The sequence below is a fragment of the Branchiostoma belcheri genome, unplaced genomic scaffold (genome assembly GCF_001625305.1).
Source record: "Branchiostoma belcheri isolate BF01 breed outbred unplaced genomic scaffold, Haploidv18h27 scaffold17, whole genome shotgun sequence".
In the NCBI taxonomy this organism is placed as follows: Eukaryota; Metazoa; Chordata; class Leptocardii; order Amphioxiformes; family Branchiostomatidae; genus Branchiostoma; species Branchiostoma belcheri.
This window is the reverse complement of record NW_017803157.1, coordinates 571,457-587,592: the sequence shown is the minus strand read 5'-3', so window position 1 is coordinate 587,592 and position 16,136 is coordinate 571,457. Positions and strand designations below refer to the sequence as shown.

At 44.7% G+C, this 16,136-nt stretch overlaps 1 protein-coding gene across 1 annotated transcript; it reads right to left on the bottom strand.

Annotated features, from left to right (window-relative positions):
* Nucleotides 1-64: 64 nt before the first annotated feature.
* On the bottom strand, nucleotides 65-15,485 carry LOC109466563. Its single transcript, XM_019764296.1, has 26 exons — nucleotides 15,446-15,485; nucleotides 14,907-15,029; nucleotides 14,562-14,678; nucleotides 13,766-13,940; nucleotides 13,246-13,436; nucleotides 12,706-12,865; nucleotides 12,201-12,421; nucleotides 11,716-11,826; nucleotides 11,196-11,385; nucleotides 10,717-10,804; nucleotides 10,127-10,304; nucleotides 9,584-9,732; nucleotides 9,124-9,283; nucleotides 6,868-6,951; nucleotides 6,277-6,399; nucleotides 5,698-5,841; nucleotides 4,765-4,930; nucleotides 3,978-4,168; nucleotides 3,301-3,454; nucleotides 2,949-3,169; nucleotides 2,601-2,711; nucleotides 2,092-2,281; nucleotides 1,660-1,747; nucleotides 1,316-1,493; nucleotides 849-994; nucleotides 65-340 (listed from the first exon to the last, which is right to left on the bottom strand). Exons 1-26 carry the CDS (start codon nucleotides 15,483-15,485, stop codon nucleotides 179-181), a joined length of 3,861 nt encoding a protein of 1,286 aa, XP_019619855.1. The 3' UTR covers nucleotides 65-178.
* Between the last annotated feature and the right edge of the window lie 651 nt (nucleotides 15,486-16,136).

The window sequence follows — 16,136 nt, the reverse complement described above, 5'->3', positions numbered from 1 at the left end:
CAAAACATCTTATGTGAATTTAAGACACACCAGAGATGTACAAAAACAACTAAGAAACATAGCATGTTTTTGACAGATGCTTTATTGCTTTTGACAAAAGGTAGGATGTTGTTCAACGTTGGTAAAGTTGTCGCAGTGTTTGCTAAACTCTCGGTGTTGGGACGACACGCCAGGTCCTTTAGTTGGCAGCCATCTTCTGGCCGATCCAGTCCAACATGGAGGTAACACGGGCGTACACGCCGGGGTAGTTGGGCTGGGCACAGCCGTAGCCCCAGCTCACCACACCGTTCAGGTACCACTGGCCCAGTTTGGGGCAGACCAGAGGGCCGCCGGAATCACCCTGGAAAACGATAGACAATACACTTTATTGCCTTCGTCAGAAGGGTATGTTTTTGATTTTGCCATGGTTGAGTGCGGATAACCAAAGGTCAAGGTCAAAAATGGTTCACCTGGTTTTTCCAACGGTACTGCAGGGGACTTTTTATGCATTTATTGTTTGCACTTGCACTGCATAACTCGAGAAGTTGTTAATGGATCTTAATGATATTTGGTAACCCTAGCCTTCTTCACTGTATATTTAACCCGGTGACAGGAAGTTATCATAGACACATCACATCTGTAACTGATTAACTATGAATAAAGCAGTCAGAACACAGTGTCTGACAAGACAGTTCTAGCAGGCAGCCACAGAGTGCAGACCTCTTCCTTAGTAATCTCCCTTTCAATACCCTACACTGGTGGCAGCGGTGGGATTCGAACCCACGCCATTGAAATGACTGGTGCCTAAAACAAGCTAACAACACATTGCAACAATAATGTCCTTGATCCGAACAAGAAGTTCAACCTACCTGGCAAGCATCATGGCCGCCCTCCTGGAAGCCAGCGCACAACATGTACTGGCTGATCTCTCCGTCGTAGGAATTGGCGGCGTTGCAGTCGGCGTTGCTGACCAGAGGGACGCGGGCCTGCTTCAGGACATCGTCGTCACCGGTACCTTTAAATAAACGATAATACAATACGCCGATGAAGGTTAGACATCCGGGTAATAAGATACGCCAAAATGTAGTTACTCAAGCAAATTTCCAAAATCATATCCAGTTGCTTGAGTAACTGCTTTTTGGCGTGACCAATGTATGTAGGTGGCGCTTTTGCATCGAGAACACAATCCTAAACGTGGCTATCCCCCCTTGGCAGAGGCTCTGAGAAAGACGTCTGGCAGGCGTCGAAACGTAAGCAGGTGAGAAACACTACCGCTTGTGTAAAAAGAAATTCCTATATCCTACAATCTCTTAATGTTAAGAAAATTGAAATTTACCCTGAGTGTCTCCGAATCCAGTGGTGACACATGTGGTACCAGCTGGGGGATCGTCACCAGCGTGCTCGGGCAGACAGACGGTCTGGATGTACTGTCCCAGGACAGCGGGGCGGGACAGCTTCAGCAGGGTCAAGTCCTTGTTCAGAAGGTTATCATCGTACTCCTCGTGAACAATGACCTGTGACAAGGCAAAAACATGACAGTCGTACTTCTAGCATTGGATTAAAAGGCCACTGATGGTGACATATTAATTCACTGAGTAGTCATCTACTTCATAACATACGCACTCGAAATTGAATAATAATGAAAAATAGTGCAGTGGTTAGCAACAGGAAAAGACTCACCTTGGAGACAGAGTATTCCTCCTGAGATGTGCTGGACCCGTCAGAGAAGTGCTTGCCCAAGACGACTGTGTACCGGCTGGGAGTAGGGCTGTAGGAGAGTGCAAGGCGTTCGTAAACGTGTAAAGAAGGCTGTAGGTTGTGATTATCGAGGGAAGAGAACCACCTCGCCAATATAACGTTGTGCATTCTTTTTCTTAACTGTTTTGGGTTTCAGTTTCAGTAATATGTTCTGCCTTTGACCGTTTCTAGAAACAGAAGCATATTTTCCGTATGCATCGAAATGTAAAAACACCACAGGAACACAATAATATAATTCCGACCCCCAGGCGCTATGCGACTTGGGACTTTTTATCCCTGGCGCTAGGCATCCTGGGAATTGGAAAACAGTGAATCATACTTGTCCGTAAACAGAAACTAGTGGACAGGACTTACTCATCAACGAAGCAGTGAGCGGCGGTCAGGATCCACTCGGGGTGGATGAGGGAGCCTCCACAGAAGTGGTAGGAGGTCATGAGGGACGCCTGCCAGGGCCAGCTGCCGGGAACTGCAGCTTCGCCTCCCACAACACGGGTTGGCGGGAAGACGGGCTGGATGGGGGCGGTTCCGCAAGTGGAGTCGCCGCCTGTTAGATGATACACAGAGAAATTGGAGTTCAATTCTAACTGAAAGTCCTCTAGATCGTACCGTTACACTTATCTAGTATCAGAAACCCTGCTTCTGGACCACGTGGTCACCGGTTCGAATCCTGGCCTAACAGTCTATTGTCCGAATCCTGATTTGCACGTTGATTACTAAGGATTGGTAGTCTTCATGACAAAACGTCAGGAATTCGGTCCTTGTCAAAAGAAGGAAACACCCAAGAGCATTCGAACGGTCCTGATAGAATGCCATTATTCCATTGTCACCGACCAGAGCCTTATGAAGTTTAGACGCTAGCTTACCGCAGAGGAACTCGTCGCTTCCGTCTCCACAGTCGTCATTTCCGTCGCACTTCAGGCTGTCGCTGACGCAGTTTCCGTTCCAGCAGGTGAAGGTACCAGGTGCACAGGTGGCTGGAACAATTTTAAAAAATATGTTATTTTTTTATTCTATCTGATTTTAGCCTTAGTATTATGTCTTCGAAGAAGAAAAACATTTTGGTTTCTCATACTTCTTCTCCAAGAAATAAGGCCAGACGTCTGTCACCATGGTAATTGATGCTGTAGCAGACACCCTGTGGTGTTGCGTTACATTGACCGGAGTCAAGCTCTCGGCTTGGAAACTGATTCATCAGTACGTGCACTGCTTACGTGGGGGGTCGATGGCGGAGAAAGTGGCGGAGAAGCCGGACCCGGTGACGGAGCTGTCAGTGGAGAACACCACGAAAGCCTCGTTGCCATTGGCAACGACTTCACGGGCGGAGGATCCACAGAGCTTGCGCAGAAGAGGTGCGCTAGCGTCGGGACCATCGTATATGGCAATGGAGTCATAGCTGCAGCCGCCATCAGCCTCGACGTCCATGGTGTCGATACTACAAAGTGCAAAAATTTATACGCATGCTAAATGTTTCCAGAACAGAGATTATTTTAACAAATTTTATTGTGATCTTTCCTGGCATTGCGCTATAAAAAAACTGGTATAAGAATTTGTTTATTCCCTTACTTGATTTGAACCAGCTTGCCCGGGGTGACGGACATCTTCCAGGAGCACTGGGCGTTGTTGGGGTACTGGCTGGGGTAGTTGGGGGAGGTGAAGGTACCGGAGTCACCGGTCAGGACGGTGTTTCCACAGCTTCCACCGGTGGTTGGTGGGGTCACTGACAAGGAATTACAACATAAACATCATCACAAAAAAAGATCTGAACAGAGACGGGGGGCGACACAGGTTATCTGGCACGTGTGGCCCTCTGCTGCAGTCACGCGCTTCCTGGAAGTTGCAGTAGACGTGTCCATTACGTGAACAAGGCTGGTGCAGTTAGTCCCAATTTACTTAGTGATGGAACATAAAGTTTTAGCCTTTTCGTCAAATAATGTATTATACCAGCGGATATTCATGCTAAAAATGATAAACAAAAACTTTTTTCATTCCATGTCCTGCTGGCACACAATATATTCCAATAAATGACGACATGCAAATCTTAATGCATGGCAACACAAAAAACTAATAATTTATGTCACTGATATGAAATTGTTGCCAACTATATTTCAGGAAAAGTCACCTAGTTTCGTGGCTCTAGCGCAAGCCGTTCGGACGCTATCTGATATCAAAGTCGGCGCGGGCCCCCCTATTGTATATTAGGGCTTTGGTAAAACTCATCTTAATTCCTCAAAAGAACTTACCGGCAGGCGGGGTATCCACGGCGCTGTAGGTAGCGGCGAAGCCGGTCTCGGTGATGGAGCTGTCCGACACGAACCGCACGGTCATGATGTTGGAAGAGGCCACGACGTTAGAGGGGAGGCTGCTGCCGCAGAACGTTCCCAGCACGGGGGAGTGCGTAGAGTGGCCGTCGTACACCCTGACGTAGTCATAACTGGGGAACAAAAACAAGGTGAATAACAATGTACAGCACAGCGTAACCTTAGGCACCTCCTGTAGACACCGTCCGCAGTCGTAGCCGGCATTCAGTAGTTCTGCATGAGTGTTATATTTCAGCAAAAGCAAACCACCCAATATCTGTCGGTAAAGGATAGGCATCCAGGTAATAAGATACGCCAAAAAGCAGTTACTCAAGCAACTGGATACCTGCATTTCTCCTCTGGTCTCTCAGTCACTGACGAAAGCTAGTGGATGCTAGCTTAAAACGTCTGACCGTTTCCAAAATCATATCCAGTTTCTTGAGTAACTGCTTTTTTGCGCACCCAATATATGTTTGTAAAACCTTTATTACCGCGCAACCACAAAAGCGTAGGAAATTGACCAACAATTCCACAAGTCTATGAAAATATGGGGTGCTTTCTGAAGTATTATATGACCTATGAAAACTGCACCCGTGTAAAAAAAGTATTTATCATGTGCATCATCTCGCGCATACTAGCTGACGACATTTCATAATTCAAACTACATACCAATGCATCAAATAGATCGTGAGTTACAGCTGCGAACATGCGAGAAAGGATTTCAACTCACTCGCAGGTGCTGTCTTGCTCGACGTCGAACTGGGTGAACTGCAGCATGACGTACTTTCCGGTTGCCACGGTGATCTTCCAGGTGCAGTCCTGGTTGTTGGCGTAGTTCAGCAGCTGGAAACTGCCGGAGTCCTGGTGGTAGTTACCGCCGCAGGACTGCAGAGTACCTGCAGAACACCAAAACAAAGTCGTAACTTAACATCTAAGAATCATGATCACATCCGAGCGTGATGTTGCAAGTCTGGCATTTCCATGACAAATGCTCCGCGGAAGTCGGCCAGGACACGTTGGTCCGCCATCTTGGATTTTGACCGATAACGTTATCAAATTAGCATAAATTATAATTATTATTATAAATTTTATTATGTAATGAAAGAAATTATATGTAATTATATAAGATGTAATTAATGTTGAACAGGAAATATAATTATACAATAGAACCTAGAAAAATTTATGTTTGAATCAAAATTATTTATTTTTCCATAAACTGCCTGCCAGAAACCCGTTGCCATGAAAACACGAAATCAGGAACTTATCTAATTAATATGAAATTGTTGCCAGATATATTTTAGGAAAAGTCACCAAATTTGACGGTTCTAGCGCAAGCCGTTCAGGCGCTATCCGAAATGAAAGTGGGCGGGGGCCTGAAAAGCCGCCCTCCCCCGGTATAAATATGTCACGCCCAAGGTAAACAAACATCTGTCTTAACAGTTCCTCAATGTAAACCAAAACGTGAGTGTTTCGTGACATGATGAGCCTTGTTACACGAAGAAGAAGATAAACGGTAAATAAAAAATCGTTGATAGTACAGTTACACCTTTGTAAAGAATTGTACGGTGTACGGATTCATAGACGGAAAATTGATAGACTGGTGTGCGTGCATTACTAATCAAAATTGGGTGGTGTTTTCGTTTTATAGAAGATGACTACTGACCGGGGTCGGTAGGGTCGACACCACCACCACAGTTCTGTTCGTCGCTCATGTCTCCACAGTCGTTATCTCCGTCACAGATCCAGTTGCTGGGGATACACGTGTTGCCATGACCGCAGGTGAACTCATCGTTACTGCAGGTGGTGCCTAGAAACAAGGTTGCAGAAAGCGATGTCTAAAGATATAGTTCAAGCCGTTTGAGGAATGAATTTTGTAAAAAAAAGGGAGGCTTACAAATCTAAGACTTCTTTTTTTTGTTTCAGGCACTCACTGGCCTATATCTAGCTAGACAGTACAGGAACAAAACCTACAACAATACATACAAAACACACAAAAATCAAATCCTATATATACAGATGTTTCCAAAGGTTTGTAAAGTATTAGTTGCGATAGAGTGAATCCGACTTAAGCACAGACTGAACAATGGTGTTAGATGAGTGGAAAAGACGCAAACAAATGAACACTGTTTCCTAGTAAAATCGCTAGCTTCTGTGTTGTAACACACATGGTGTATAACAATCAATGTACTTTCTGTCCGATAGGTTAGTAGCTGTTTAGATAAACTAGAATCTAGTTTCTTACCTCCAGGACAGTTAGCGGTGTTCTCGTCTTCTCCTTGTGAACAGTCTCCCCAGTCGTCACACTCCCAGCTACCGGGGATGCACTGTCCGTCGTTACATTGGAAGTCTCCAATGGAGCACTGGGCTAGAATCACAACGAAAGTCATCATGTAGACACATAAGAACGAAAAGTGATTTTGATCCAGTTTTAGCTCACTCAAGTGCCATTTTTCCAGTGGTCCTGACAGAGAAGACAGATGCTATGTACAATATTTACAAGGTTCATTGTACCCGGAAAATTCCCCTAGCTCCTTTCAACAAGCACAGTGCACGTGGATAGTGAACCACAGCTTAACGTCCCGTCCTAAAGACCGATCCTTTCTACTAAAGTACTAGAGTGCATGTCGGGTGAGCAACAACAGCCGGGATTCGAACTCCCAGCCTCTTGGTCTAGAGGCAGGGTCGCTAACCACTGGACTACGAACGCTACCTAAAACATACACGATTCATGCAATGAATGTCAGTCACTACTGGTTCCTCTCTCACGCATTTGTCTGTCGCCAAAAAAATCGCTACGATAGTTGAAATCAAGATGGCGTGTCCTCTGACTTACCGTGAGCGCCCGCAACACACAAGAGTACAAGCCAAAGCATCTCGTTTTTCGGTGAAATAAAGGAAGAACGAGAAAATCCTCCTGCTTATATATCTAAACGTTATCTAATAGGCTTCGGCCTACCTACGTCAGTTGGTGTCTCTTATCACGTAGAACTAGATCTAACTAGGTGGGGTGTCTTCTGGACAATCAAAAAATGTTTTTCAACAAACAGAAGAGATCCTGTTGGGGACACCGCAGCGAGAAAAGAACATCTGCAGGAAGGGAAAACGTTGTGTAATGGATTTTACCCTCGCATTACATAACGTCCAACACGTTGATGAACACGCTTTTTGATAAAACTTAAATCTTTTTACTAAAAGTCCAAAATTATGATTGATAGTTGAAAATAATCAGACACATACTTACTCTCTTTATCATATATACATGTATATTTGACAGGGAAGCTCTGATATTTGGAATGTAAGGCAGTTTATAATTGGTCAGTCTTTTCCTTAGTTTGAAAACATGTGAAGAAGTGATTCTGTGCCTGCTTAATACCCAGTTTGGCAATGCTGAAAATTTTCATGACATAATCTTTTTCAAAATTAGAACATTTGATATCAAATTTTCTATCATTTGCGTCATCATGCAGTGTGTTTGTTCATAAAGGTAGGCCATCCCAATATAGTTATCAGCAAAAATGCGATAACGGAACAAACACAAATATTACATAATCTTGCAGTTATCATCTCCATCAATATGACACCTTACTCACGCGGACTGTCTTGTGAATTTGTTGACTTTTTGACTCAGGCACAATTTCCAGTGACGCAGGGTCAGTAACCTCAGGCTCACATTTAGTGCGAAGTATGCGACTTATATTAATTACCTGGATAGCGGTTTTACCGTCCTAATGTGATGACTGCCTTACAAACATCTCTATAGAAACTATATTAGATTTTACACAGCCTCAAAAGAAGAAGTTATACCCAACAAAACTAGTACCAGATGTTACACTGCTTCAAAAGAAGAAGTCAAACCCAGAAAACCCAGTATTTCTACGTACTAGTACTATGTTGTAGAATGAAGTACAACGTTGGACGTAGTCTCTTATATCATTGTATTCGCCTCTTTCGTACATGTTGATCATTCTTGCAATTAGGACAGTCTATTTCATATTAATTTGCCCTCGGACAGTCTCTGTAATGTATGCATTTGTCTTCTGAGACTAAATAGGTCTCAACAAATAATGCTAACACACTTTTGTCTCTACGAAGGTCGCATGACCATGTGACTGTAACCTTCTGTCAGTCACGATGCCTAACACGGAAACGCACGCCGCTAATGACGCCTGCAGTTTAAGGTTATGTCGCTAGGTGATAAAAGTACGATTTTGTACCGTTTTCTCACATCCACCCCGCCCAGTAGATTTTGAATTCTGCCCCTCTAAATATAAATATTTTGGCTCTCTTCACATGCCTGGCTTAAAAATGTCCACATAGTTTATCCAAGATAAAGTCCGGAACCTACTCCCGTTGTCATTCCAATGCGGGTGTTGACATGTTTGTACTGGCTTTAAAACCGGCCGCGGAATGGAATGTTTACATATAAACTGTGTCACTAATATGAAAGTTCATGACTGACTGATGATGCAGAAAGAAAAAAAGCAACGCCACACATATGTGTTGACTTTTTCTATCACTTTTATTTTGATGTTTGTGTTATTTTCTTTATGTACGAAGAACGTCCCTAAAAACCTTTAGTGTTCACCCTGATAAAAGAAAACAGATTCTAATAAATAAATAAATAAGTTCATTAGTGACGCTGAAGAAAAGTGAAGGATGTCACTTCAGACGTCCGGAAGTAATCTCCATAATGTATCCAGTAGTAGATCTAGAGTTTGAATTTTCTATAAGTATTGTTTACCTGGAGGTCTGACCTCCACCAACATAAAACAATAAACATTGTGTTTGTGTCATAAGCGATGAGAAAGTGATTCAGATATTCGAAGATAAGGTCATAGCTCTAACTTTGACAAGCCATTCATTTTTTCCAAATTCGTCCTTGACCTCTGTCACAGCGTTAGGGGTACAAAAGCGTGTTTTGCGCCACGTAGTGAATATGCCATAATGTGTTTTTTTATATCAGGAAAAACCTGCGTCGTTGAAAGTCATACGCGCGCGCACACACACACACACACACACACACACACACACACACACACACACACACACACACACACACACGGTCTTGGGACGAAATGCCAGGTCCTTTAGTTGGCAGCCATCTTCTGGTGGATCCAGTCCAACATGGAGGTGACACGGGCGTACACGCCGGGATAGTTGGGCAGGCCACAGCCGTAGCCCCAGCTCACCACACCGTTCAGGTACCACTTGCCCTGGCGGGGGCAGACCAGAGGGCCACCGGAGTCACCCTGGAAAATGAATGATAGACAATACACTTTATTGTAGTTGTTGTGGAAGCACCAACACCACGTAGTACTCTGTATCCTAACATGAGTTCAAAGATCAGCGCCAAAGAAAATTTTAGAAAACCCCTATTGCAGTTCCAATCACCAGGGGCCCAAAGTCAACCTACATAATCCATTTCACCCCACCTACCCACCGGCCAAATACCATTGTATTCCGTCCGACGAATCTTGAGATATACAGCAATACATCATCCAGACCAAAAACAGACACCTTCCACTTCATGGGGGTGAATAAGAACCCACCTGGCAAGCATCATGGCCGCCCTCCTGGAAGAAGCCAGCGCACATCATGTACTCTGTGATCCCTCCGTCGTAGGACGCGGTGGCGTTACAGTCGGCGTTGCTGACCAGAGGAAGGCGAGCCTGCTTCAGGACATCGTCGTTACCGCTACCTTTGACGTGAACGACAATACGGTTTGTCAGTGGTGGTCAACACGTGTCAAAGGTATCTTGTAAACAATGTCGGCCTCCGTCCCGGTTGAATGATGGGTGATGCGCTCTGGCCTGAAGCACTCGCGACCGAGTTCAGTGAGTTCAGAAGTGTCACAGCATATTTTTATCAAGTCACCTGGACATTTTGTTTCATTGAACACTGTAACAATACTCGATACTGAACAAGACGACAACACAAACCCAAACGTGGCTAAGTTTGTTTGTATACCCCCTCGTCAGAAGCTCAGACAGACATCGAGACGTAAGTAGGTGAGAAACATTTACCTGTTATGCAAGAATAAAAATTCCTCTGTCCTACAATTCATAGTACGTTCAAAAACGACGGAAATTTACCCTGAGTGTCTCCCCAACCAGTGGTGACACATGTGGTGCCAGCTGGGGGATCGTCACCAGCGTGCTCGGGCAGACAGGCGATGTGGATGTACTGTCCCAGGGTAGCGGGGCGGGACAGCTTCAGCAGGGTCAAGTCCCTGTCGAATAAGTTATCATCGTACTCCTCGTGAACAATGACCTGTGACAAGGCACAAAAAACATGTACTTGACGCATTGGTCATAAATAGCCATTGATGATTATGTAAGTGACAGACGTATCTTTTACGTGACCTGTCTTGACATTTTAACCTCTTGGTTACGTGACTGCTCTTGTGTAGCTGAAGAAAGATTCTACGCTTGGTTCTGAACGGTTCTACGCTTTTACATTTGTACGTCGTTTGTGTCAATCCCTCCTGTCACTGAGAGACACTTTTTACTCGAAGGAAAGTTCATCCATGATGGTAAACTACATCATGGAGGTCCATGACTACATTAAAAGAACTTTCGTTGATATGAACAGGATGACACGATTTTCTTTCCTTGTCAATTGACTCTCATCTGGGTCTGTTTCAAATGGTGCAAATGAGACTAGCAACGGGAAAGAGACTCACCTTGGAAACAAAGTATTCCTCCTGAGACGTGCTGGACCCGTCAGAGAAGTGCTTGCCCAAGATGACACTGTACCGGCTGGGAGTAGGGCTGGTGTAGCAAAGTGCAAGGCATTTGTAAACGTTAGAAGAAGGCTGTGGGTTGTGAATGGGAAATAACGGCAGAAACAGGCCAATTGCTGATATAACGTTAACGTTGCGCATTTTTTAAAATCTTAACTGTTTTGAGTTTCACTTTCTGATGTGTTCTACCTTTTACCAATTGAAAAACTATTCCTGCAAATAATTCAACAGATGCTGTAGTATATAGATATTAATTTAAGGGAGCAACCTTCATCATTTTAGATTCTGTCATCATCGAATGTAAAAACACCACAGAAACACATACATGTAATTCCGACCTCATGGCACTTTACGAGCTGGGAATGGGAAAACGATGAATCATCACAACAGAACCAAGTACGTCAATGGACAGGACTTACTCATCAGCGATGCAGTGAGCGGCGGTCAGGATCCACTCGGGGTGGATGAGGGAGCCTCCACAGAAGTGGTAGGAGGTCATGAGAGACGCCTGCCAGGGCCAGCTGCCGGGAACTGCAGCTTCGCCTCCCACCACACGGGTTGGCGGGAAGACGGGCTGGATGGGGGCGGTTCCGCAGGTGGAGTCTCCGCCTGTTATGATACAAGCCAAACTTCCGTTAGATTTGAACTCCAATTTCCCTGACCGTGGTTTACTGATCAGTAATTTAGTTATCAGAAACTTCTGGACCACGTGGTCACCGGTTCCAATCCCGGCCTAACAGTCTATTGTCTGAACCTTGATTTGCACGATGATGGTCACTAAGGGATGTTAGTCTTTAGGACAGGACGTCAGGAATTCGGTCTCTGTTAAAACAAGGAAGCATCTGCAGCATTCTAACGACCCTGCTTCATGTATGTATACTATCATTACTCTGTTGTCATCGACTAGAGCCTTATGCAAATCAAGATCAAGACGCCTACCACAGAGGAACTCGTCACTTCCGTCTCCGCAGTCGTCATTTCCGTCGCACTCCAGACTGCCGCCGACGCAGTTTCCGTTCCAGCAGGTGAAGGTACCAGGTGCGCAGGTGGCTGGAAGCAAATAATCATGAAATGTCTCATTTTTTAGATTCTATTCTCCGAGTATTGAGTATCTATTTCTATCTATGACTTAAACTCATGATTCCCTCTGCTGGAAATTCGGTCAGACAAGACTAATCAAGCTGAAAACAGTAGTACATTTTTCTTTATCAAACTTGATGTGTTGTTTTGCTTCAAGTGTACATCAGTCGTCAATAGTACGTGGATCCCATTTTCTTCATTTTCTCCATTCCCGTCGACAGGATATCCGCGGCCGATCGACCTCTCTTGCTTTTACGTCAGTTCATTTTCTTCAACCTTCGTTGACCTTGAAAACCTTGATTTCCTTTCCAGAAACGTTCCCTCACAATACATGCAGTGCTTACTTGGGGGATCTATGGCGGAGAAAGTGGCAGAGAATCCGGTCGCGGCCATCAACATGTCGGTAGTGAACACCACGAAAGCCTGGTTGCCGCTGGCAACAACCACACGGGGGGAGGTGCCACAAAGCGTGCGCAGAATCGGTGCGCTGGCGTCGGGCCCATCGTACACGGTAATGTAGTCAAAACTGCAGCCGCCATGTTCCTCTATGTCCATGGAGGCGAAACTATATAAAAGGAAAAAAAACACAAAGGTGTGGGCCGAAGGTGCGAAGTCTATACCGCCCACCGTCCCGGTCCAGAGAGTGTTGAAGGGCTCTGACGTTGGTGTCAATAACCGTATGTAGGGTAATCAGATATAGGTCCAATATTTCGATAAAAGAAAGAAGCTTTTACACTTTAGAATCAGTCACCATGGTGACAGACATTTGATCTAGAGCAACAGAGCAAAACAATATGTTTTCGAATTCCTTCTGCAAAGTTAAACATACATATTTGTTTATTCCCTTACTTGATTTGAACCAGCTTGCCGGGGGTGACGGACATCTTCCAGGAGCACTGGGCGAGGTTGGGGTACTGGCTGGGGTAGTTGGGGGAGGTGAAGGTACCGGAGTCACTGGTCAGGACGATGTTCCCACAGCTTCCAACGGGAGTTACCGTTGGTGGGGTCACTGGCAAGGAATTATAGCATAAACATCATCAAACAAGATTGGCAACATGAAAAGACATTGCAATTGCGACGGCTGTCTCTGTATGTTCGCTTTTCACTACTCACTACTCATGAAAGTTATTCTAGCATTTCTTTACAATTTCAAGCCATTATGCCATTTCCTCCTGAATCATGCAAATGATGTCACACTCCCATTTCCAACCCTCCCACGCCCATTTCTAACCGTCCCACGCTCTTATCCAACCGTTCCATGTCCCTGTTTACAGACCGCACCGAGGCAGGATTGCAACCTCTCCTGGAGGAATGGCCCGGAGTACCCTTATCATATTGTAGATTTGGGCTTTGGTACAATTTATCTTTGATTCCTTTAAAAGAACTTACCGGCAGGCGGGGTATCCACGGCGCTGTAGGTAGCGGCGAAGCCGGTCTCGGTGATGGAGCTGTCCGACACGAACCGCACGGTCATGATGTTGGAAGAGGCCACGACGTTAGAGGGGAGGCTGCTGCCGCAGAACGTTCCCAGCACGGGGGAGTGCGTAGAGTGGCCGTCGTACACCCTGACGTAGTCGTAACTGGGGAACGAAAGCAAGGTACCTAATACCAGCCCAGAAGAGAACAAGAAATGGCCATGCCTTCAAATACCAGAGATATCAACCAAGAGTTGAGGTGTTTAAGAGTTCATTCTTTCCAAGAACTATTGCAGAGTGAAACTCGCTGTCACAAAGTACAGTAGGGACATTGTCATTGGATAGCTTTAAACAATGTCTAGAGTTAGATGTTCAAGGATTAGGCGTAACAAGTCGATCGGTGTAATGTAGCCAGCTGCCGCCGCGCCACGTGCCTGCGTCACAGAGGTCACTGACCTACTTCAAGGAGTAGAAAAAATGCGACTTCAACTCACCCGCAGGTGCTGTCTTGCTCGACGTCGAACTGGGTGAAGGCCAGCATAACGTACTTTCCGGTTGCCACGGTGACCTTCCAGGTGCAGTCCTGGTTGTTGGCGTAGTTCAGCAGCTGGAAACTGCCGGAGTCCTGGTGGTAGTTACCGCCGCCGCAGGTCGTCAGGGTACCGGCACCTGCAGAACAACAAAACAAAGTCGTAACTCATACTAACTGCACACCTAGCAATCATGATCACAGCCAAGCGTGATTTTGCAAGTCTGGCGTTACTCTATCGCTATTTCCATGGCAAATTCTCCGCGGAACTTCAATCTCTTTCACAGCTACGGAAGCAAATCAGCTTTTTTTTTCTTCCAAACTCAATCTCTCATGAGGACGTTCCAAGCTAGAAGCTTCTTTCCTAATACACCAATAGATAGAACAAGTTACATCTCTATAGGACAAGCTACATCACTACAGGACAAGCTGCATCTCTATAGAACAAGTTACATCACTACAGAACAAGCTATATCACTATAGAACACGCTACATCACTATAGAACAAGCTTGTGAATTCTTCCCAACAACTTCAAACTTTTCAAGTCAAAGGTAAACAAACACCTGTCCGTTTGGAATCAAACAAATATGTTTGTACATGGAGCAAAAATTGAATGTTATGAGCTGTTGTTAAAAAAATAGAACATTTTAAAATAATTGCACTAGAATATCGTCTGATATTTTATTAATGTCGGTAAAAGTGCCTATCAGTTTTGCATTTTGTAGACGATGACTGCAGTACTGACCGGGGTCGACACCACCACAGTTCTGTTCGTCGCTCGAGTCTCCACAGTCGTTGTCTCCATCACAGATCCAGTCGGTGGGGATGCACGTGTTGCCATGACCGCAGGTGAACTGATCGGCATCACAAGAGGCACCTGAAGACAAGGTTGCAGAAAGCGATGTTTGAAGATACAGTTTAAAACGTCCGAAAATAATTTCGTCAGGTTGGTCGAACTTAGGATATTGGTATTTTCTTAAAGTGTACGAACTGGACCACATTTAAAAAAAAGAAGATTTTGAAGGATATTGGCTAGGGGCTCTCATTTTGGAGCCTATACTGCGCAACGCAATAAAAACGTCTGCCCTAGAATCAGGTGTCTTACTTCCAGGGCAGTTAGCAGTTGCCTCGTCCTCCCCCTGTGAACAGTCTCCCCAGTCGTCACACTCCCAGCTACCGGGGATGCACTGTCCGTCGTTACATTGGAAGGCTCCAGTGATGCACTGAGCTGGAATCACAATGAAAAAGACATCATGTAGACATAAAAAAAAGTAAAGTGAACCAGTTTTAGCTCACTCAAGAGCTACTTTTCCACTGGTCATGACAGAAGACAGACGCTATGTACAGTATTTACAATGTTCGTTGTACTGGGCAATTCACCTAGCTCTTTTCAACAAGCACAAAGAACAGTGGATCACAGCTTAACGGCCCGTCCTAAGGACTGCAACGCTTTCTACTAGCGTGCCGGGTGAGCGACAACAGCCGGGATTCGAACTCCCAAACTCTTGGTCTAGAAGCAGGGTCGTTAACCACTGGACTACACATGCTACCTACTGGTAATGTCTCTACTGGTCCTATGTCAACGCTCTCACCAAAAAAATAGTTAAGATAGTTAAAATTAAGATGACGTGTCCTCTGACTTACCGTGAGCGCCCGCAACACACAAGAGTACAAGCCAAAGCATCTTGTTTTTCGGTGAAATAAAGGAAGAACGAGAAAATTCTCCTGCTTATATATAATCGTTATGTAACGGGATTCGGTCTACCAACTTTCATATCAAATTTCCCATGATTCATACAACGCGTTTGCTGATATATGTAGGTCATCCCAAATGAGGTTATCAGCAAAAATGCGATAATGGACCAAATACAAATTTACATAATTATCTGATTGATACGTCGGTGAAGGTTAGACATCCAGGTAATACATCCAGACATCTGCGCGTGCATGAAATTTTATACTTCGTCAGTTTCCAAAAATGTTTTCGACAATGCTACAAATCGTACAAAGCATCTGAAAAATGAGCAAATATGCCATAAATTACAAAAAAGAGATAAATATTAGAAAACGATACTAATGTCGTAGAATGCAAAAATCAATTCCAAACGAAAGGAAGAAAATGTGAAGAAATGAAGATGAAAAGTCTATTATTCGCCATGCCATACTCTCTGTGACTACGTACATTTCATAATGAAGGCAACGATCTTTTGCCAAACTTTTTTATTAGCTAGCACGCTTGCATCAGTTTTCTAGAGGATGTCATCCATATAATCAAATCAACATGGCCTTATGGAGCTACATTATGCAGGAAAATGGGCCGACGTTGCTAGGGGTT

Coding starts and splice junctions, on each gene's coding strand:
- LOC109466563 (XM_019764296.1), bottom strand. CDS start 15,485: ATGCTTTGGCTTGTACTCTTGTGTGTTGCGGGCGCTCACG. Junction 12,422..12,705: donor GGCAAGCTGGTTCAAATCAA/GTAAGGGAATAA, acceptor CCTTTTATATAG/TTTCGCCTCCATGGACATAG. Junction 1,494..1,659: donor AGGAATACTCTGTCTCCAAG/GTGAGTCTTTTC, acceptor GCCTTGTCACAG/GTCATTGTTCACGAGGAGTA.